This window comes from Tinamus guttatus, unplaced genomic scaffold, assembly GCF_059628265.1.
Source record: "Tinamus guttatus ecotype Peru unplaced genomic scaffold, ASM5962826v1 Tinamus_guttatus_pri_ptg000002l, whole genome shotgun sequence".
NCBI lineage: Eukaryota > Metazoa > Chordata > Aves > Tinamiformes > Tinamidae > Tinamus > Tinamus guttatus.
Window position 1 is genome coordinate 2,108,979 of NW_028288536.1, and position 24,339 is coordinate 2,133,317.

The following is a 24,339-nucleotide window of genomic DNA, read 5'->3' on the forward strand; positions in this document are numbered from 1 at the left end:
CTCTGTCCCTTTGTGCAGTGCAGAAGGGGCAGGATCTGCCTAGGTTGGATTTCTCCACTGTTTGACCTGGTAGGTACAGGCCGCAGCTGATCCTTCGGTGGTGCCTTGTACCTCGGCGTGGTCCCCTTCCCAGGATGGTTTTATGAAGCAGCACTTGTGGGAAGGCTGCTGTGTTTTGCTGCCCCACAGAGGCACAGGGAGGGACCGGCAGTGGAGAAATGAAATGGCTACTCGTAACTGACAAGGAAATCAAGATTAAAATGTATCTTCTTCCATTACATGTGGATTCACTTGCATGGTCCAAGCTAGATACTCAGAGAAGGAAGAAATACTTCTCTTTTGCACAGTTTACGCGTTTGTTGGTATCTGTTTGATTTTCAAAGATACTGTGGATTTTGTAGGCTTTTGTGTGTGCGTGTTGTGTATGTCTTTTCTTCTAAGCAGTTATTATTTCTTGCGTATGAAATGAGAATGGGTTACAACGACTTGCCAAACTGGATGAGGCAGGTAGACACAGGGAAAAAAAAATCTTTTAAAACTGCCTGCCAGTGTGAAATAACTGGGAGATGGAGATGAGGGTGGTTATTAGTTTCCATGTGTATGTGGAAGCGTGTGTGTCTCTGCGCAGCCACGTTGCTTTGCTTCGTGCTTAGGTGTCAGCAAAGTGCCCCTGTCCCCGACTCTCCCTTGTGCCCTTCCCCGTCCTCTCACTCTCTTTTGAGGACCGGGTTCCCCAGGGGCAGAAACACCATCCCAGTGAGGGCAAGGCCTCCTCGCGCCGTGCAAGCGCCCATTCTCATGGCGCTGCAATTTTGGTGGCCAAATTCTGGCTTGCTCGGACTCATCGCGGCACAGTGGTGAGCTGGGCAGGAGTGAAAAATACCCTTTCCCTCGCAAGCAAGGGGAGCACATTGGCCCGCTCGGTGCACGCGCTTCCCGCCGTGCCGGTCCCGCAGCGCCCGTCGCCCCTGGCGGCGGCAGAGACGGGGCCAGCGGGTTCCTGGCCCAGCCCACGGACCGTTAAACTGCCAGTCGCCTCGTGGCTGGGCTGAGGGGAGGCTGCATCCCCTCGCAAGCGGAGCAACCCGTAGGCCCTTAAAGCCCTTAAAACGCCTATTTTTAAGACGAGGTGGTTCCTGAGAGGTGGGGGGCACGTGAAGAGGGGCGAGGGCTGGGGAATGGGCCAGGGCAGGAGCCCTTGGCCCTCATGGTACTGCCAGGGCAGCGGTTTGCAACTGCTTGGAGCTGTGCAACCCTAAAAATGGCCCAGCTGCGGTGCGAACACAGGGAGTTTCAGCTGACGAGAGGTTTGTTCTCCTTAGTTGTTTTTCACTGATCGTTTCACAATCATTTTTTGCTTCAAAGTCATTGACTAGGGATGGCCGGCCACAGGGTCAAAAACACTGCCTGGAGGATGCTCGCGAGGGGCGCGCGTGTCTGTTTTGGGTCTGGGGACTCAGTTGTCAGAGGAACTTTTCCTTCCCAGCCTCCCTTAGCAAAAGAAGTGGAAGTGGAGGTGGAGGTGTGTGTCCCGTGTAGGGACAGAAAGTTGCTTCGGTGGTGCTGCTCCCAACCTGCTCTTCTGGTTGAAGCCAGGGCAGACTGTGGCCTGGATGAAAGGCTTTCCAGGCAGCGTGGCATTTGCAATCCACAGTGGTTCATGCCTGCAGTTTTCCTGTCAAATATGGGTCAGCAAACCTCTTTGCTTCATAAATGTATGCGGTTTCACTTGGCTGTGTGGTGACATAAAAGCAAACAGGAGAAAAAAGAAACCAAGCACTTTCTTGTGTAATCTTATTTCAGTGCACATGTTATTCAAGACAGAATATTCCTGTAAAATTGAAGAGTCCACAGCATTAATTAAAGGGGAATGGAAGAAACACTGTAAAATCATCAGTATTATTTTTAAGGGAGTTGAAAAATTACTAACACTTTCGATATTTTTAACATAACATTAAATGCCTTCATAAGTTAAACCTGGATCCTGCTATTTGACAGCTTGTAGAGCACATACAGTTTCAGTAGAAGATGGATTCGCTGGATTGCACTTGCAGCAATTCTAAAATTAGAAATAGATGCATGTGTGTGCATGTATGTTATGCTCTGAGGTCTGTACTGTTACTACAGATGTGTGTTTAATGTCTTTAATGTTTTATGCTGTGGAAAGGTTTGCTTTGCTTAGGCTTTTTGCCACTGAGGAATTGTTGATTGTTGTTGTACTGGCCGAAGCAGGATTTTTTTTTAAGTACAGGCAGATCCCAGGAGATGGCAGTGTACAACAACACATTTCAAAGTATTTCTTGGAAATAAAAAGGATTTCACATGTAAAATTTCAGTTGTGATTTTGCAAAACATGTTCGTATTACCATTTCAAGGAAGTTTGTCAAAGAACAAAATGATCTGGTTTGTTTGCTAACTGATGGCCTACTTTAATAGACAGGTTTGCATGTGTTATCTTTAGTATAGTGAGCCACTGTATATACACTAAACCACTAGATGCACCCAGCATCTTCATCTGTAATGCAGTAATAAGTTGTAATTTGCAATAGGTTGTAGTCTGCATTTGCAGTTAGGAGAGCTTACGATTTGGCCCCCTTTGTATATATTTTTACACACATATCACAATTTACATGCCTTTTTCTTTTCGGTATTGCATTCTGTCCTATATTGTGGTCTTAAAATCTGTGATTAACCTAATTTAACCATTTTTTCTTAGTAGTTTGTAGACCGCTTAAATACACATGGTACCTCAATTTTAATAGTTGGACTCTACTAAGTAAATACATATTTTAATCTTTTAAACAAACATAACTGTCAAGATCAAGAAATCCTTGTGTCAACTCCAGCTTTGGATTTTTCTATTTATTTTAGAATACAGCCTGATGGAAAGGTTTTTCTTTTTCTAGCATTAATAGCATAAATACTTCTTACCAAACTTAATTCAGATACTCTTCAGGAAAAAAATATTAAAATTTAAAGATATATCTGTACTTCGGGAGATGGAAAAAGTTGAAAATGTTCTCACCTTAAAATTTCAAAGTTGGAACTAATAATTTGAGCCTTCCTTTGCAATGGAGTCCAGGGGACCACATATGAATTTCTATGTGGAATTTCCTTATTATTGTCTGACAATGTTAAAAACGATTTGTTCCCATAATTGGCACAGACTGTGGCCAGCTCTGTAGGCTACCTCTGCCAGGGTAAGCAGCTCTCATTCTCCGCACAGAGAATTTGGTGCCAGCTTTGAGCTCTTTTTAGACCTCCTTCAAAGAACAGCACTTATTATTGCAGCTGGTCCCTGTAAGCAAAGTTATATGGCAGTATCTAGATAAGCCCCTGTGACTTCATGGCAATTGAGAAGTTATAAAAGTGAAAGATTTTTTTCTCAGAATGCCAAGTGCTGTCTTTTATTCCTTTTGCAGTAGCTGGTGTCCGTGAAGATGTCTTCCTGATCTGGAATGAGCTGGAGGAAGCCAGGAGTACACTGACGCAAATCCAGAAAATTTTATCAGAATCTGACCAGCCTGCTTCTCGAAATGGTATCATTGTTTCTTTCAAGAGAGTGACCACTGCATTTGTGATCTTTTTTTTTTTTTTTTTTTTTTTTTTGTGAACAGTTTTCATGATATGGCAACTTAGGGGTGATTTTCTTGTTGGTTCCAAGTAGGAGGATTTAGCAGCAATGTCTAAACATAGACAGAATCTTTACTTGGTATCTAAACATAGGGTGTTTAAAATTTTCCGTTGTAAACCTCTGTTTGCTATTGCTTTAAACTTGCTGAATTTTAAAACCTCTGACTGAAACACGTCATTATTAATTCACACCAGTGGTTAGGTTTGGAAATTACCTAGATTTCAAGATTTTTTTCTACCAGAGAGAGAGAGAGAAATAGCAGGCCTAGCATACCAGTTTACTGTGTATTTTTAACAGAGTACTGATTTCATGGCATCCTGGACTTCCATATTCTGTATTGAACAGCCCTTGGACAAAATACAGAAACAGCCTGAGAAACTGGTTGTAATCTGCATCACTCCACTTCTAGTTTAATGTGTTCACCGCTGATGTTGAGAAGTTTAGTTCCTTTTTTGTGCTCTCTCCCTCTCTGCCTGGGCCAGTAAATCTTTTGCTGTGTTCTGCAGAGTGCTATGAAGTCTTTCTCCCTCACGACTTCTTGGGATAACTTCTAATCTTGTAGCTAGAATATTCCCCTGAAAGGCAAAAGTTTGGGTTTGAATTCTCCTAGGGAGGGACAGAGAATTGAAACCAAGTTACTCTAATTTTAGGTGAGTGTTAGGGACCCTGTTGTGTTAAGTTACATGGCGTTAACAACCACATCTGTTTAGTAAACAGTTTCCACCACTATATTTTGTCCAGAGCATGATCTGTTTGTTGTTCTGTGCATATTTGACTGAGCCTTTCTGGAGACAGAAGCACTGGTGGTTTCTGAACCCTTGGAAGGGTTGAACAGGGATTGGTGAGAGGCTGCTCAGCCTTGCTGAGATGGAGGTGCTCTGGGCACAGTGCTCTGGAGCACGGTGATAACACTGGCAAGTTTTAAATACTGGAAATTTAGGAGTTTGTAAGGTCTCAATGGCTTCAGGGTTAGGTTGCAACTGAGAGGCTGGATTTTCGTGATCATAGTTGTAAGTGTCAATGCCTATGTTCTGCCTTAGGCCCTGGGTTTAAGATACATAGAGTCTAGTGTTTTTTTTTCTTTGCTTAAGTTGATACAAAATTCAGGCAGAGTTAGCACAACTTATCAGTGATGTTGTGTAGTTTCAGGGTGTTTTCTTTAATGCAATTGCTTTCACTTTGGCTAGGTGGGGGCAGGGGGCAGATACCCTTTTCTGAAAAAGAGTTGTAAAGTCTCTTGTACACCACCTGAGCTCTGTCAGCAGTGTTTTGTGTGAGTGGGTTGTAGTGGTAAGGGTCTGAAGGAGGGAACTTTGCCTGCCTGGGCTGGATTTGAACATCTGGCAATAACATAACTCCTCAGGCTTAGCTTGGCTTTATTATTCTGTGGAGGGATATTATACAGTTCTTTAGTGTTCTGATGGGAACATCCTCTGAGTTAGCAGGACAGCCAATATGCATTTAACAACTATTGTAATGCATGTGAGCAAAGGGACCACAAAGAAGTTGCAAGGGCAGCTTTAATTCCAGGGCTTGTTAATTTATGAGTGCTTGACTGTGAAGCTTTAGTGTTCTTTTGGTGTAGCCTTCAAATGTAATCACTTTCTAGATGAAGTAAAAGAAATTAAATTACAGCATGATTTACATTTAAATTATGACAGTTCTTCAGCATTGTTTGAATTTTGCCCATTGGTCCAAATGACTGCAGTTTTTCTGTTTGTCTGCCTTTGCCTTTCTTCCTGTTTTTGCCTTCCTCTTTGTAAATGCTCTACTGTAAAGTATGATCTGTTCTAAAGATTGCAATGTTCTGTAGCAAGGGAGAAACGAAGGGATATCTTTTCGGCTGGCTTTCCAGATAATGCAGTTACCTGAACTGAGACTTGACTTTTTATGTATAGCACATGTAAAAAAGGAAAATGGCAGATTTCTGTCATTTCTCCCTAAGTGCATGTGTGACAGTTGTCAGAGCAGCTGTCCTAAGGGCCACACGTAACCAGAAAGCAAACGTTTGCACAGGGACAGACTCTGACCCTGCACTTGCACTGGTGCCAGCTCATCCCTGTGTTTGTTAAGGGAGCAGATAAGATTGTTTAACCAGGCTCAGGATATCAATACTGTAGTCACCATAGCTGTGTCTAACCAGAGTAGGCTTAAATCACAAAAGTCCACTGAAATTCTAGTGTGACAAAATAAATTCACCTTGCTATGCGAACTGCTGCTGGGTCATTCAGTTTAGATGTGGTTTATTGAGCTAGTGATGAGTAGAGCTCTTTGTCCTGTTGCCAGTATCCAGAGATATGCAGTTCCAGTTCTAAGAAATGATCCTTAGAGAGTTTATAAAACAGAATGGTATGAAAAAGATATGCATGAGAACAGTTATATCAGATAACAGAAAAAAATCCTGTGTCTTTCAGTATCAATATTGATATTGAGGGGAAGAGCACAGATCTAGAGAAAATGTAAGATGGCGCACAAGTATGCAGGCTATAAAAAGGTAATATTGTGCAGAAACAGAGCAAAATCTCTGCCAAAGATAACATTTGCTTTTTTTTTTTTTTATTATCTTTCTCTCAAAGAACCAACAAGATGATACAGTGTTAGCCTACATCTTCAACTGAATTTCCAATTATATATTCTGATGTTTCCTTTTCTCAAATGATTCTACTTAAATTTATACATCTTATGAGGGAACCTATTCAAGCATTTTGTAATTCAACAATTCAGCACTTAAACCAAATTTTATAAGACCAAAAACATTCTGTTTACGTGTTGATCCTATTGCCTATTGAGATTCTCTGCTCTCAATTTTCTGATGGGTTGCTCCAGTTATAAAGGAATCTGTTGCAGAGAATTGCCTGATAATAATAAAAAAACACAACTGAAGTAGAGAGTATTAAAAATCTGTCGGAAGTATCCACTCACTCCAAAGCTGTCAGTGCAAGTAAAACAGCTACAGAGCAATGAATCTTCAGAGAATTTAGCTGCCAACTTTTAACAACTGATCATATCATATGAGTTTAAAACTTAACAAAATTCAGAGGATAAGGTTGGCAAGAGTCACAGGTCTGCTATAGGTGACTCTCTGTCAAAGCAGGAATTAGTCCTACAAAGCCCAAAGGTGTGAAAGCTTCTTAAAAAACATCTGTAGAAAATTGTCCACCTATGAGAACACAAAGGGATTTCCTCCTTCTCTTGAGAAATAGCCATACTCTTTTTCATAATCTCCATCTGTCTGTCTCTTATGCTTTCTTCCCTCCTTAACAACTATGCTTAGGCAAGTCTATAACACAGAAGATTATAGTTAGCAGTCAGAAACTGTTTTGGGAGGGGGAAATCATAAAAACCCGATAATTAGAGCTGACAAGGGAATATACTAAACACTTTTAATGACTGTCATATCTTCTTATGCCACATAGAGCTCCATGTTTTATGTTTGGGGAATATCTTAGCATTTATTATTCTGTTCAGGAACTACTAGGGGATCCATCTCAAAGTTCTGCAGTACAGTTCTGCTGTGAAAATTAAAAATACTTAAGTAGACTCCTAAATCCATATTTAGGCAGTTATACTGGTGACGTAATCACCTGTTATTGGTTTGTTCAAGAGACTAAGCAAGAATTAGGAGACAAAGTATGTCATAAATTTGAAAAAATTGACCCCAGTTTTTTGGAAATGGCTTATCAAAAGTGAACCATATTAAACATGAAGGTGTTTTTATTTTTATTTGCCTTATTAGCAACCGAAGCTGATCGTTCGCTACAGGAACACAAGTCTGACGAATATTTGTCCTCAAAGGAGTGGCTGCAGAAGTATGGCTTGAAAGCTCGGAAGCTGACACTGCACGATGCACTTGCTGATTGTAGTTTTCGCCATGCAGATGGGGTTGTTGACATAAAAAGTAAACCAGAGGATGAATCTTCACAAACTGATGCTGTCAGTATTGTTAATTTTCCCTCACATCCTGTGGGTTGTTGTTTATTTTTTTGGTTTACAACTTGAGGTGTTGATTAATAGCTCTATTTATGTTGAAGTGTTTGATTTTTTGTGATGTGGGTTTTGTTAAAACCAGTTTCTTAGTGGGGTGGGGCAAAGATGGCCATACAAAAGATTTCTTCAAAGGGCTGTGTACTTGAAAATGATGGCCTCTGAAAGGAGGAATCAGGGCTGGCTTCAGCAATGCCTTATTAGTCTACCTTTCATTTTTTTTTCTGTTTGTTTTTCTCTAACTCTACCATTATGCTATTCAGTACACTTTGTTCTTGCTAGCTAGAGTATGAAAACAATTTGTCTAAGCTTTTGCTAAGAACAAATTCTGTGGCCACCCTATTCTGTGTCCATTTCTGCAGCTTTTCCTTTGCAACATGCATGTGCCTTTGAAGTTCGTTTTCCAAATAGCAAAACGATGCGGTTTGGAACATGTAACCTGTGTTTCTTTGCTGTAGGAGACAAAGAGGAAGGTAATTCATGCAAAATACTGTGACAAGTTTGTACACGCCTTCTGGAAAGATGGCTCTGTAGTTCATGTGCATGTTACTACAGAAAAATACAGGCAGTATGAAGAGAAAATGAGGACTGCTCTTAGACAAGTGGAAGGAAGGTTAGTTTCCTGTCACATGAATTCAGTATGTGTTACTTTACTTTGCTATTGGAAAGTTTCCTTTACTGGCATAATAAACTGAAGTAGTTGGTAAATTGCCAATACCAGTATTAAGGCAGAAATCAATTTTTGAATCAGAATTCTGTGTCTCTGTAGCTATATAAATAATCTGATGAAGAGTTTTGTTACCTTTTATTCTTGGGATGGATCAGAAAAAGGAAAGTCATTCCCCACACTCCCAAAATACTGCTCAAGTTATGAAAAGCATTGGAACACAAAATGCCAGAAAACCTCTGGAATGATCAATAACACTTGATAGACATTCGTTCTGTATACCTAAGAATCTCTTGTGATGCCTTTAAAAGAGAAAACAGATGCTTGTAGTTTCCATTTTCGTTCTCTTTAAGAGCATATTACACTAGCCTTGGCATAGGTTTCCTTGTAGATGAGCCAGCTGCAAAGGTGAACCAAGTGCTCTTCTGAACTTGCTCAGTTTCAAAGATATTCTTCCCTAGAAAGATGGAGCAAAGGTTAACTACATGCTACCATCATGTGGAGAGCAGACTTCCCCTAATCAGGAGGAGGAAATTGCCAAAAGGGAGCACTTGTTTGGTTGCAAGAGGAGCTTGGATATGTTTCTTATAACACAGAGTGTTCACAGGGAAGATTTTTTTTTTCTAATTGTTAATGGGTAGCATTATCTGAAATTAGATAACCTCTCTCCTGAAGTATTCCCAGGACAACTGAAGATGACACATCATTTGAAACCGTGAAAACATGAACAGCTGGGCTGTTCTGCTGATCAAGTGCAGATGTTGGCTTTTGAGCCAGTCATCTAAATTTTGCCAACACTGCTAAATGAAAGGGGACCAGGGGTCTATACCTGGCACTCATACTGAGCAGCATAGCTTACCTTGTGCCCATATGGATGATGGCTCTCTGCCTTGGCTGCAATTCTGTGTTGGAAAGAAAAAATATGAACACTCTAAATCAGAGGCAGAGTATAAGCTAATTATTAAGAAACATATGTCAAGCTGACTTCATGGCTTATGTTTCTATATCAGTATAGACACATGTACTTGCAGATTCTATAGGAAGTCTACACAAAAACAGGCAATTCTGGGTGTGACTCATCTGCCCCACAGATGGCCCCAAATAGTTTAAATGGGTTATACTCGAAAAATGCCCATTTCTTTTGTTGTCTGCAAAAGCGATCTTCCTCTGAGTGACTCAAATGCGGATATCTGCATTATAGATTCAATAAATCTTATCTTTTATATCTACATTAGGAAAAGAAGGACAATTTCACAATAGATATCCTAGAGCAAACAGAAAGAGTACACAGTGCCTTCTGTTTTGTATATTAGGGCAATGAGATATCTCATCAAAAAAAGCAGGATGTGAACTTTCTTTTTTTCATTTTATTTTATTGCTGCTTCTCTACCACAGCTGTAATTGTCCTAATATATTTAGCAAAATTGAGCAGAATTTTGTTATTCCTTTTGATGTATCTTCACTTTTGCTCTTTTTAGTATAATATTTACATACTGTGAAAGCAGAAAATTGAGGTATAGAGCTCTGATGAATTTGTGTGTTTTTGAAATGCAGCGCCATGATTATGGCTTGAATGGCTGATCTCATTATAACAAAATCTTGGTAGACTTCATCAGACACTTTGGAGAAATAACTAGTGGTAGAATGTCTGTCAGTAGCAAACATAATAGGGTCCTTTCAGTTTCTATGAAAACTTTTTTTTTTAACCTCTCTGGAATTGAGTAAAATTTTTCCCAAAGCCGTTATGTTCAGCCTGTTAAATGCTTATGCTTCAGAGTAGACAAGGAGTTAACCACGCTCGGGGGAAATTAGATTTAAACCAGTTGCAGTCATTACTGAGGAAATATTCTTCTACACAGCTGTGTGCATGCACATATTTAACCAGCAGGCACGCTCAAATTCTATTTGAGATGTAAAACTAAGACTGTGGTTAAGGCCCCAGGTCAGCAAGGCATTTAAGCATCTGTGTTACATTAGGACTCTTTAAAGTGCTTAAGTGCAGAATAGGTTCTCAAGTGATTTCCTGAATGGGGAGGGATATTAGCATATGTTTATATGATTTCTTGACTTCATCTTGGAGAACAGTTACAGGGGCAATGGAATTACAGAAGAAATAGTCAGTACCTGACATGGACATAATAAAGTTGCCCCATAGCTTTGTGTTTCATCTGTCTCCAAATTCCTGCTGAAATAAGAAACTAAGAGGATCTTGCATTGTTAGTGAGAGACTAGAGGTTTCAAGCCAGTTTACTGCATATGACAGTGACTAGTGACAGATGTTTAGGGAAAAGGAATAAGAAATGCAGCAATGATAAAAAGATACTTCCTGTTAGACTATGATACACAGTGCTCTCGTGTTTTTTTTTCTTCCCCCATCTCACCTCAGGATTAAGTGGCTTCAGCAAGGAAGTAGAGGGCTCTTTGGAAACGTGTTTGAAGATGATGTCTATATTCTTATTGATACATCTCAGTCTATGAAGGACAAGTTGTCATTGGTGAAGGAGAAAATATTTCAGCTCATACAGGTTTGTTTAAGCGATGATTCTGAAGACAAAAAAATAACAAGTGCAATGTGATGAAACAGCTTTGGAATTTTCATTTTTATTTTTAAGCAATGTTATCCAATTCCACTGGCATGTTGTGATTTATAATGCAGGTACTAGATTCAGTCGTGTACTTTAACTTTGCCAGTGAAAAATAATTACTCCATCTGTTTGACAGTTAGCAATCATTAGGTGGGCTAAAAAAAAAAAAGAACAAAAAAAGAGTTTTTTGAACTAAGTGTGTAACTGACAAGAAATAGTAAAATGTGGTTGTCTGGTGGATCAGCATTAGAAGAATAGATATTCTGCTAGAAGGTTTCTGCACAGAAATGGTAATAGCAATAGGGAATCAAAGACTCTAGGCTCTGAAAGTTTGTACAGCTTGCACAGAACTTTCAGTCTATTATAACTTCCATCCAAAAAACAACTTCAGGAAATTCTTAATTCTCCCTTTACTGTCCTAATTCTTCCTTTTGTTCTCCTGCTCTAAACAATCTCTTATTTTGATTCTTATTTTAATTTCCTGTATAAAACACTCATTATCTCTTCCTTATCCTAATGTTCATATCCAGTCTCATCTCTGTTTCTCACCCTCCTAGATACTTGTTTCTCAGATGGCCTAGACCTAGAACTGGGAGTAAATGGAGACTCACACTGGGAAGTTCATATCATCTTAATAATTGCACACAGTGTCAGACCCATCTCTGTCTCAGTGTGTCTCTCTGTATGCCCTAACTCGATACCATAATTTATTGTAACCATATAATCAATATATACTAATTAAGACTCTACTAGTCTGACTCTAATCATCTGTTGAGAATACAACACAATATTCAAAATGTCTCTTGCAGGAACAACTGAGACACAAAAAGAGATTTAACTTTGTGAAATTTAGTGCTCAAGCAGTGGCATGGCAAGAGAAACTGGCTGAAGTTAATGAGGAGAATTTGCAGGGTGCTTGGCTTTGGATAAAAGGACTTGAGGTAAAATGGAAACTAATTATCAAGAATTATTTTTCAGATTGACTAAGTATTTGACTTAAATTTCCTGAGAATACAGAGGAGATATGAAGTTTAGTTGATCAGAATAAAAAGCATTGTCTGCGTCAGGTATTACCTTTTTGTGGTGGATATATTTATAAATTCATATCAATTCCACTTACAGCTTGATACTTTCAATAGCTACAATGCAAGTTTGATATCTTCAGGAGACAGACTCAGATCCCATGTTCAGATTTGTCATTCTTGCTTCATGAATGCTGCATGGACCAGAGGAGTTGTGGGCAGACCTACAGCCCAGGGGTGGTTTAAGAAACTGTCTGTTGGGGAACTCTGAGCTGGCACCAGGGAGCTGCAGGAGCTCCTGGAGCTCCTCACGTCCCTTTGGGTGCACAGGCAGGCAGCTGGCTCTCGATTTCTACAGAAAGATGAGAGCAGCCTAACTTAATCAGACCAGACACCCACCTCTCTTCCCAATGTTCTCTCTGCCTGTGGCCAAAAGCAGGTGAATTTTCCCTGAAATGGAGTAGAAGTGTTTGTAGTCTGCCACAGTCACACACTAGCCTGAGTGCAACTGCCAACAGCTTCAGACCAGTCCTTGGGTCAAATGTGGACGGCAGCATCACCAACATGGGACTGCAAATCAGTACCCATATATCCCATGTTACATTTGCTAACAGAATAACATGTAATCAAACTCCTCACCCTTCCTCAAGTGCTAATAACCCATCATACTCAGAAAACAGTAGCACAAATGCATAAGAAGGGAGAAACATTCGTGTGGCCTGGCTGAGCAGTTAGAGAAGTGTGGTTAGTAAACCAAATGGTCCTGCATTCCTTCAGACCCAGAGAATTGTCTCTGTTTAAGCCATACATGTGCTACATCATGCAGGTTTGAGCATACCTTGAGCTTGCTTGATTTGACACCATTTTGTACATGCATTTAGTAATGGCCATTTTTATCACTGTTCACTGAATCTGTGAATTGTTGGCTCTATACATTTCCTTTCAAATGCTCAGCTCTGAATTTTTGAAAAGCACGGGGAATTGTACAAGAAGAGTCTACATTTTTTTCAAGGATCTCATCTCCTGACATTTTAGACTGTTTAAAACAGCACAGGCATAAACCCGAAATCAGAAAGCTGTTTTCACAGTGAAGCTGAAAGGAACAGCAGATCTCTCTGAATATAAAACAGAATAGGCCCTTTGATCTCTTGTTGTATGCTTTGGTTCCCAGAGATGCTGAATAGGGAAGTTGAGCTATAAACAGTAACTGTGTCTTAAAAATCCTTTAGAGGTTGATAACATTTACATTTTGTGGGGTACCTCATAATTAAAGCATGTCACATTCACTTATAAACTTACAAAAAACGGTGGTGCTTTTCACAGAATCCCAGGATGGTTAAGGTTGGAAGGGACCTCTAGAGATCATCTAGTCCAACCCCCCTGCTCCAGCAGGGACACACAGAGCCTGTCCCAGAGCTCTGTCACCCTCACAGGAAAGAAGTTCTTCCTCACATGGAGATGCAACTGCCTGGGTTTCAACTTGCACCCATTGCCCCTTGTCCTGGCACTGGCCACCACCAAGAAGATTTTGGCCCCTTCCTCCCTACATTCACCCCTCAGGTACTTGTACATGTTGATCAAATCCCCTCTCAGCCTTTTCTTCTCCAGACTAAACAGACCCACCTCGCTTAGTCTTTCCTCATACAATAGATGTTCCAGGCCTTTAATCATCATTGTTGCTCTATGCCAGACCCTCTCTAGAAGCTCCACGTCCCTCTTGTACTGGGGAGCCCAGAGCTGGACACAGTACTCCAGATGTGGCCTCACCAGGGCTGAGTAAAGGGGCAGGGTCATCTCCCTCGACCTGCTGGAGATGCTCTTCTTAACATACTCCAGGATCCCATTGGCTTTCATGGCCACGAGGGCACATTGCTGACTCATGGTTAACTTGTTGTCAACCAGGACTGCCAAATCCCTCTCCATGGAGCTGCTTTCCAGCGGGCCAAACCCTAATCTATTCTAATCAATTTGTAAAAAGTAGCAACTGAGAAATCTAAAATTAAGAAGATTTACCCTAACATTCATAGTCATGCATTTTCTTCATATCATTCACATCCACATTATAGGTCTTTTCCCATGAAAAGTGGAAGAAGTTCAAAACCAGATACCATCATTAGAAAGACCCAGTATTAAGGGTGATGTGCTTAAAACTCTGTGATGCATACTAAAACATTAAAAATATTAGATGCATTTAACACAAGAAGTGGCTCAGGCTAGTTATGAATGGGTACCGTTAGAGCTTTCTGTGGATAAGGGGATAGGAGTATAAAGCATCTAAGTGACCACCTTGCCTGGCCCATGTAACTGTTGCATAGGTCTACAGAGTCACTCCCAGAGTGTACCATCTGTGTTACATGATTTACTTTCTCTACCCTTTCTAATAAGCTTTTGAAAGAAAGACAGACTGGAAGACGTTTTAGCTAACACAGTTACTAGAACTGAATTAATAATGCTCTCTTTTAACATATTTTTGGATGTAGGGTCAATGTTAGGGTTGATAAAAACATATGTATCTTCTGCAATATGGTATATATGTGGATCCTAAGTCTCTTGTCGCTTAGGCTTCTATAATTCTCATTGCTGTCTGAACAGGTACTCATGCATTATACTACCATAAGATAGACTTGTATCTTGTAAAGATTTGTATGTTGTAAAGTTTTCTTGGGTCCTATACAAATGTAAAACTAAGAATTAACAAAACATTTTTCCACATTGATAAAACTTCACTTTTCCCTTAAATTTAGTAGTTTTTGTCCATGGAATGTTTGAAAGGTAGAAATCTAAAGATATAAAATATTTTAGGTCTTGGGTTCCTGTAAGCTGTGAGTTGCATTTCAGTGAGTTTAGGAGTTGCATTAAGTCTAGAAAGAAAGAAGACAAGTCATGAACACTAAGTATGTTAATAACACATGGAAAGTGTTGCTCAAATATGAATTTCTAGAAGTCACAGTACTGTTGTATTTTTATTGTCATGGCTAACATTTTTATTGAAAAACAAATTATGTTTATATCAACGTTCTGAGGGATTAGATGGAAGATAGTTTGGAGAAAATTACTTGAGAAAAGCAGTAACTCTTTTCCCTATTTTTGAGAAACATCTTGAGCAACTCATTTACAGGTTTGAATTATTTGGTTAAGTAACATACATGTTAAGTGTGATGAGTTGCCAATCAAGAACAGTAATGGGAAAATACAATATATCCTCTATGTATTTCCTCCTATCTGTTTATAATCTTTCAGTGGTTGCTTTTGCTACAGCTTGTATTTCTATTGCTCAACAATTGACTTATATATGATTGCATAAGCCCAGAATAGCAATTTGGTGCTAATAGGTGCTGCTTTGACATTCGCTTTGATTTTCTGGCCACTCAATGTTGTCTACTTCCTTTTGGTTGCTTAGGTTGGAACTTCCACAAATACTCTCCGAGCTCTGCAGATTGCTCTCGCTGATACTGACACTCAAGCCATTTATCTTCTGACCGATGGGAGACCTGACCAGGTATTTCTGAAATACCAGAAAATGAACTAGCATGGTGCTGCAGATGGTGGCACAAGGCTGAGGCAAACTGTAGGAGATGGATATAGTAGTCCAGAGCTCAGTCTCTTGGTCATAATATCAATAAATTGTATCTCTAAAATGTGCTGTTTGTGAAAGGGTTTTGACAAGAACTCTTCTCCAACAATCCCACTTTTGATGTGTAATTTTTAATTAGTTGCTTTAAGGATCTGATAATTGATTAAAATTGTATCTCAATGTCTAAGATTAGGATTTGTATTAAACCGTACCTATTCCTTTCCTAACTTAGCAAAAATATTCTTGTTAATTAAAAAATGAGAAATAATGAACGTCCCATAAAATGATTGGATTGAAATATTAAGAGCTTGCAATCTCCCATACTATGATTGGATTTAAAACCTTATGAAAAACTTTCAATCTCATGTGATGGCTTGGAAACATAAAAAGAAAGTGACTGATAACAAAATAAGTGAACTTGAGCTCAAGATTTTTTACCAAGTAACGCATTAAGTATGTAGGTATTTACTTAGGTAAATAGCTGTGTTAAAAGTCACATAAAATTAATTGCTTAAACATATGCAATAAATCTGTGATTCCGGAAACATCATAAACTTAGAGAAATAACTTTTTTATGCCCTGATAATGAAAAAAATACTAAAGGCTTACTATTGTTTTTACTCTATTTTTCTTGATCAAAGGAAAGTAGCCCAAGAATCAAGGTAAATTTACATGCTTCAAAGTTACTTGAATATCAAAGCGTAATTAATCCCAATTTAAATTAGCGGATGAAAATGTTTAATGTACATATTAAATTTTCTTTTAATTTTAGTTTTAATCTCTATTATTTTCTAAAGGAAAGTTGATTGTTATTGGTTATCAGTTATTAAAAATTCTCAGTTTACAATTGAATAAAATCTGCATTGTTTGGCACTTAACCTTGCTAGCTTAGGACATATATTCTAGAACATATTTAATTTATCATAATTTAATGCATTATTTTCCTTTAAAACTTCAGAAACAAAGCATAATATTATTTTATAATTTTATTTTATTAGAGTATCCCCTACCTCTAACATTCTCAGGACAACAAATTTAGTCAAAATGAGTTCATTTTATGTAATTATGAAATATGCAATCTGTATAAAATGCATGCTTTTAACTGAGCCATATCTATGTGTATGTCCCGTTACAACTGCTGAAATTCTATACAGATTCTCCGCGTTTTGGTAAATATATTTTACATGCCACATACTCAATAAACACTTTTGTTCTTCAGCGCCCTCAAACAATTTTGGCTCAAGTCCAGCTTCACCATAAGATTCCCATTCATACTGTATCCTTCAACTGTGATGATACAGAAGCCAATAAATTTTTGCATGAACTAGCTACAGAAACAGGGGGACGGTTTCATTATTACAACATTTACTTGACTGATCCTGAGGCTGCGGAGACTCTTGTTGTGAGTATTTCTAAATACACATGCTTGCTGCTTTGTGCTATTGAAGAGGCCACAGAATTTACACTACTGCAGTTTCATATTACATACAATATATTATTTAGAAAACAAGGTTAATTCTAGTCAAATCTGAAGTGAAGTGAAAGAAATGAGTATGCCATTTTTTGATTATGATATTTTATTAGATCACAACAAATAAGCCCAAATATTTAAAGTACATCTGTTGTACTAATGTTGCTAAAAGGAAGATATACATTTAAGTCAAATTCAGCTCTGGAAGGCACACGCATGATATCTGTTGTCTCAGAAATAAGTTATTGTGTAAAATGAAACTCTGATTTGTATCCTGTTAATGAATGAGAGAATGGAGAGCTGAATTTTGCTAAAAGTTTCCTCTACAACAGCCACTGGGGAGAAATCTGTAATGACTAAAGTAACTAGAATGGCAGAGACCTGTCGAGTGTAACTAAGGAGTTCAATCTAACAATTCCCAGTAGGAAAATTCTGAGTAGGCTGAAAGAAACACCCACTGAAAGCATATTCTCATTTTTAATTAAAGCTAATACTCAGTTAATTAGTTCCACAAATTTTAGCAATGGCTGTAGTGGAACTATGAGAGTAACTGGGAACAAGACAGTAGCAGAAAATTAAGACTGCTGCAGAGAGTAATTAGAAGAAGGAAGAGCTCTGTCCTGCCAGCGCTGGCGATATGTCAGGGGATACACTGGGCAATTTTGGTGTATCTTCTGGTGTGTGACTCTGGCACATGTTGGAAGGATGAGGAACGGAACCTCTGCTGTCTGAAGCCAGAATTTGCACCCTGTGGGGGGTTGGAAAGGGATCATCTTTGGAATTTCATACCTGTTTCTCCTGCCTGTGATTCAAATGATTCCCAGTCTGTTCACTTCCAACACTTACTTAAAGACTGTGTTTTTTTGTTCCCATTTTTCAAGGACTGGGTGTGATAACAGTGGTAATCTGGTGGACTGATGGAACAATAGTAGTAGACATGTACATATCTTGTATTTTATTTATTTATGAACTCACTGTATTATTTAGAAATATGGCAGTTCATATTGCAAAGCATAACTGGCTTGTTGGAGGATGCTAGGTTTTTTTCCTAAAAAGCAGGAATTGATTAAATGATCTTCCTGTTCCACTTCTGGGAGTGGATCTCCCAGAAGATCCCCTACAATCTTCTTTTGCTGTCTGCTTGCTTGTATGTGCAGAAAGTAACAAAACAAACTTTGGTTTAGGAAGCAGGGAGACTACAGGGAGTAGGTAGTTTCCCTGAAGAATTATACAAAATTATGTGGCTGTCCTGTCTGGATCATTATTCAAAATTATTGTCAGAGTTTGGATAGTTTTGGTTCAGAAATGAAACATTTAAAGAGTAATCATAACGACACATTTAACTTTCTCTTTGATAGAGTGAAGATATGCACCTTTTAAGAAAAGAGATTGAAAAGGGAGAAAGAGATCTAGAGAAAGTGAAGAACTTTCATGATGAATGTCTGATGTTGGATTGGTGTAACAGAGAAAAAGACACAGAGAACAAGTATGTCCTCGAACTCTCGTTATGCTAATATGTGGTAGGAGCTATCTATCTGTTAGATTTCTCCTTCTGCATTGTGTTGCATTTTTAACTCTTCTCTTTCAAGAAGAATTGCTGATTTTTTTGGAAAGGAACAGTTATATTAATGGAAAAAACAATACAATAATAAAAACAAAACAATAGAGTCTCTCAAGTATTAGGAATAATTAATGCAAAGAAGTGAATATATTTTGATGTCTTCAGCACATGGTAGAGTTGTTCCCTTTGACCTGAAGAATTCATAAAAAAAAGATTACCCTATTGATAGAGCTGCTTTTGATCAAAATATAAGTAATTTCATCATTAAAAGTGTTTTCAAGTTCAGCATCAGTTGACAAACTCACTGACAGTCTCACAGTAAATTAAAACAAATATGCTTACAATAAAACAAATGTTTTAAATAAGAAGAAATTTGAAGTGGAGTGTCCACTTGTATGACTTACTTAATGTATGTGGAAGGGAAAGTAGGTTGTCCAGTATAAAAATGAAAATAAGTACTTACATCAAAGTTGGTTTATTTATTTTTTATTAATGCTGGGACATGTATATATATGTGTCACTTGCTTTCATTACTGTTGGTTATCTTACTCTGTCCCCTAGAATTCAAAGCTACTACTACAGAACATTGTGACCTCATTAAAAATTTACATTTGGGTGTTGCCTGAAACCTAACAAACAACATTTGAAATGGGTTAATGAATAAGTTTTAAATATTTTTAAAATATTTAAGAATATTTTAACTGCCTTTGATCCCTTCTTTGGAGTTCAGAGCAGGATAATACAGCAAATATTTTGCATCCTTGGAAATAATTGAAAGGAGCATTTAAATTTCCAGAACACTTTAGCTTAGCACTTATAATCTTTTAACCAATTATATCATATTTTAGAAGCTCATTTATTGCTTGTTTGTTGTTGTTTTTGTCACTTAGAAGCGATGCTCCCAAGCAGGTACTGGCTGTGTCGTCTGTAATCACACATGCTCAAGAGCTGGGTACTGCTCCTCACAAGAGGCCGGGCTGTGCTTCCGAAGAGCCAGTGGCGCCGGCTCCGCGTCCGCGCACAGCCTGTGCCTGGCAAGCGACGGGCGACAGCCCGGCCCAAAGGAAGAAGGTGCTTTATGCAGGTAAGAATCTAAAATGAACTGTGGTTAGTAGAATTGATTTACTCACTTTAAAAGATTGTGCTAATTCTAGAATAGAGCATCGCTTCTTGCGGGAATAAATGAAGCCTTTGATTATATAAGAAGCCATTTTCCTGCAATTCTAACTTACTTTTAATCATTTTGCTTCTCACCTGTCTTACTGATTTGAGCCAGACTGACAAATGTCTTCTCCTTATGCTTCATCACAAGCCCCTCAATGAAAGATGGAACTGTTTTGACAGAAATGCTATAAAACCTATGTAAGCAGTTTGTTAACAGTTCATATTTGAATAATTTATTTCTAATCTAATTAAGTGCATTACTGATGAAAATGAAGAGCTGTTCTATGTTTCATTAATTACATCATTAATTACGCTCATATTTTTCCTCAGTACACTAAATTTCTCTTTGAAGCATCACATAGATGCAATCTGAAACAGAATTTATCTGGCTGATATGAAAAAAAGTCTTCACCCCTGGGAAAATACAGAGTACAAATTAGCACTGAAGTTGTATTATCATTGATGTCTTGGGCAGGCAGTCCCCCAAAATTGGGACTGGACAACCAAAGAATAATTGAGTTTTCAAAAATCTCTGCCATGTATTTGATTAATGTTAGCTGTTCTTTTCTTTCCCTTTTAACACCTACAGAACAAACAAAGACAAGTCTGTTGAGAATCCTGAGCCACAGAATGAAATCTAGGGAAGAAAGCCCAGAGGAAAGAGCATCTCCTGAAAAAAAGTTTTTTTCTGACAGAAAGAATGTGAAATCTGCAACCACTTTCAAAGGCAAGTTATCCCAACAGGAAGCTGGGAGTGGGACAGGTGATAACATTTCTCCTAATAGGTTTGAAATGAATGATGTCTCATTTGGGACAAAACTAAGCAAACCTGCAGAGAAGAGGAGCGAGTGGAACTCAGCAGAGGTGCAGAGGGCTGGGCATTCAGGAGGGTGCTGCAGTAGTGTCCTTGCTGTACGACCGCATTCCTTGGTCCAGTGCCCAAGGCAGTTAGTGTGAGAACAGCTTATCTGTGTCCCCGAGGCACTACAGTTGTGCCACAGCTGTGGCTGAGGCTGCACAGAGGAGACTGAAGCATCCTTGTTTTTTGTCAACCGGGTATATGCACAGTTCTAAAACCTCACCTCTATGTAAAAACGTTTGATGCTTGAGCATTTTGATGTCTTCATTTTAGAAGAACCTTTTGTGTTTATACAGATTTTCATAGTGGTACACCTTAAATTAGCCAGCCCAAGCCATCTCATTAGTGATACTTGATATTATATCTTGAATTTGGGGATAAACTGGTTAATCTTTTTTTTGGTTTATAGGAAATTAATATATATATAAAGTTCAAAGGATTTTTTTAATTAAAATATTCCCTATCTTCTTTATACATTTCTTTATTAATTAGATGCCATGAGAGATATGGTAACTATGTTAATAGTGATCAAACACCAAGAAAGAACCACAGGAAATACAATTCTCATTGATAAATTTAGCCACTGAAATGGACATTACTGTACAGCCCTTGTGACACTGTTACTAAATAAAATAAATAAAATGAAAAGGTGATACTATTACTATGTAAGTGTAAGTGTGTGTTCTTCTATCTGCACAAAAGCCATGACCTAATGCATTGCAAATGTTTTTTTTCCCAGATCTGAAAATGCAGGGAGATTTGAAAAGACCATGCAAAAGGTACGTTTGTGCACATACAAATATATCACAAAAGTGATAGTTTATATTTTTCTTGAGTCCTTTTGAACTGCTCAACTACATTTCTAGCTCGTGCTGCATCCTAGAGTCTCTTTTCCCCTAGTGGTGCAGCTACCTCTTCGGCTCGCTGGTTAAGGACTCACGGCTTGGTCGCCAGGCGCCTCACCATCCTGGATGCCTTAGCTCCGACTGCTGTCCCTCATGGCACTACCTACATACCAGTGCTGGACAAGCATGTGGGTTCCAAAGTATTTGATGAGGTAAAGCTTTTATGCTGTTTTAGAGCAAACCAAATTTGGCATTGTTTTAAGAAGGATTTTGTTATTCATATCTGCAAATATCATGATTCAATTCTCTGATGTTCCCTATGATGTACACAAAATGCATAGTGCATATCTGAAAGTTCATTCATGCATCAGGAAGAAGATACAGCTGATAGTTAATAGTATTTCCTACCAAGTGGAGAGATTGAAACTTTTAGAGCTGTTCATCTTTCTCTCACAGTTGCCAGTTGATGGCAGTGTGTGGCCATCAGGTGGTTAGTAATTTTGTGTGAGCCACAACTGCTACTGATGTGTATTAATTCACTGGAGTTCTATATTTTAAGCTCATTAAGTCCAAAGATAATCGTGCGGGCTTTTGTGGATTGGTGCATTCTCAGGGCTTACCTACGTCCTTCTAAAGACAATAATTCTATAATTAAAACCTAATATTGGTAGGTGTAGGTCATTGGGAGCTTCTGGATATTTACTTTATCAGTTGCAGTACCCATTCTCCTTCAAGCTTCATGCTAGCAAATCAAGCAAAAGGAGGAAACAGGTTTTTGTTTTGTTTCCCAACTAAGAGCTATTTTGAAACAAAAGCATTCATTTGATATGCAAATGTAAGCATTTAATTTATAAAATGCCCAAACATTTTGACATTCAAAAAATTTCCTTGTGTTTTCCTTCATTTGAATCTGTTTGTCAAATTTAACTTGACTTTGCAAGCAGTTTTCATGACTTTGAAAGTATGTATGATAAGCTTAGTAATGTATATAGAATACATTTTATTCTGTTTTTATTCTTCAATACTGTAATAAGGTGTTTATGTTTGCCTATCCCTCATGTTCTATCTAGACTTGTATTAAATAGTCATTTAGGACACGATGCTGTTTATATTTGCAGTTGCTGTGGGAATTTGTAAGGTCTTGCTGACATTTTAAAATCTTGGTTGAATAATGTAAGAGCCAGCAGTGAGGGCCATATGGAATTGGACAAGAAGTGCTCTCAGTTCCTTGGCATTCAGCTTTCCAAGTCCACTTTTATCCAACTCATACTTCACTGTCATGTTGCAATTAACTTTAGCTTCTAAGTGATCTTAAAATTAATCTAATATGAAAACTTTGATGTAGACTGACACTAAGATGATGTGGATAAATCAGAGTGAAGAGGCCCTCAGAAAGAGAGGTCTGCAACTTCACAGCCAGCTGCTCATGGGGAGTATAAAGTCACACCACTGCTCCTGAAAAATGATAATGCAGACGTAACTGGGAATCCAGCTAGGTTGTGATTATTTGAACACAAACAAAATATAACGGAAAAGTGCCAATGCGTTAAATCCATTTTTTTTTATTTGTTTGCCAATTAGTTATCTCATCAACACAAGTTTCAGCTTTATCTAAACTGAAGTTCTTCTGTCTTTTTGTCATCCATACCCTGACACACGGAAAAGCTTCACATTCCACTATAATGTGCAGAGAAGTGTTTTGGGGAGAGTAACATTCTCATGCTGTTCTGTATGGTTTCTGAATTTTTTCTCTTGATGATCTTAGTCAGGACACTGATAAATAAGTAGCTTTTCATAGAGTAACTCTGAGTAATTTAATAGTCTGCAGAACGTTGGGACTTTGGGTTGGGAGATGGGAAGGCCTCTTTCTGTGTCTTTGCCCCTTTCCCCCCTTTTGAAGATCTGGTGATGAGTGTATGGCTTCCTATTTTCTTGGTAAGCTGGAGATACTCTGTTGTGGGCTTTGCATGACGGTGAGGAACCTCAGCCTGAGTAGGTTCCTCGGCCTTGCTGCAATCAGTTAAGACTGGTTTCAGTAGGTAACAGCCACCTTGTTCTTGTCAGGAGTCGGTGTGGTGGTCAAAAATGTCTCTCTGTGTCTTTTGGACTCTAATTCTTTTGAAAACATGGTCCTCCAGAATAAGTGCTTATTTAAATAAGTAACTGCCCTGTCTTTATGCTAGAATTAAATGCTACTAAGTGTAAGATAGTGTTGTTTTAAAGTAATACAATCTGGAGTATACTCATGATCTAGACACGCATGTGTCCCTTCTGACCTATTCTTTCATTATTAAAGTCACATTTTGGAGAGTACTGATTTAGTTAGAATTAGCTAGTAATTACAAATCTTGCTTTGTCTTGGCTTAAAACCATTGACTTGTGTAAGGGGTTCATATAATTTCAGAAGATTTTATTAACAGTATAAAAATGATTTCTTAATTTTGAAAATCCTTATTGCTGACTAATGACCGTTTCCTTAGGGTGTTCCGAGATTTCTTCCTGCAGCCTTTCTTTTCTTTCCTCATACTTTTCCTTTCTGTCTGTTCTGATCTTTGGATATGGAGTCGTGGGCATTCTGCGCTCTCTTGGAGGAAACGTGATAAATTAAGTCGTTCTTTTTTTATTTTGTTATAGGTTTTATCACTGGCCCATGTTAGCAGTGACAAGAAGCGGATCACACTAATTAATCCTCAGGCAGTGAATCTTGATGCCTATAAAGAGAAACTGGAGCAGGCAATTAAATCCTATGAAAGGCAAGTCTGACAATCAGAAATTTACCATGTTTAAAATCCAGATGCAGGTTTTTCTGATTTATTGGGTATACATTTGCCCATACGGGTAATTCCACACTTTGAAACACATTAATTGACCGTTAACCTGTAGGAGAAATGTTTTGTTTCTTAAAAAAAAATACAGAATGAAAAACCAGTGAATAGCCAAGGGGATCATAAATACCCTGTTGCTCATACTGTG

At 38.4% G+C, this 24,339-nt stretch overlaps 1 protein-coding gene across 1 annotated transcript in view; it reads left to right on the forward strand.

The window, feature by feature from the left end:
• The window catches only part of VWA3B (von Willebrand factor A domain containing 3B), a 65,863-nt gene that overhangs the window by 21,695 nt on the left and 19,829 nt on the right, over window positions 1-24,339 (forward strand). Inside the window, exons 8-20 of the mRNA XM_088528932.1 lie at window positions 3,423-3,539; window positions 7,371-7,567; window positions 8,077-8,231; window positions 10,672-10,810; window positions 11,680-11,811; window positions 15,293-15,391; window positions 16,686-16,868; window positions 18,296-18,423; window positions 19,392-19,582; window positions 20,252-20,389; window positions 21,261-21,300; window positions 21,422-21,578; window positions 24,001-24,119. Of these exons, the coding sequence (XP_088385058.1) occupies window positions 3,423-3,539; window positions 7,371-7,567; window positions 8,077-8,231; window positions 10,672-10,810; window positions 11,680-11,811; window positions 15,293-15,391; window positions 16,686-16,868; window positions 18,296-18,423; window positions 19,392-19,582; window positions 20,252-20,389; window positions 21,261-21,300; window positions 21,422-21,578; window positions 24,001-24,119 (1,795 nt within the window). The remainder of the gene's footprint in view (window positions 1-3,422; window positions 3,540-7,370; window positions 7,568-8,076; window positions 8,232-10,671; window positions 10,811-11,679; window positions 11,812-15,292; window positions 15,392-16,685; window positions 16,869-18,295; window positions 18,424-19,391; window positions 19,583-20,251; window positions 20,390-21,260; window positions 21,301-21,421; window positions 21,579-24,000; window positions 24,120-24,339) is intronic.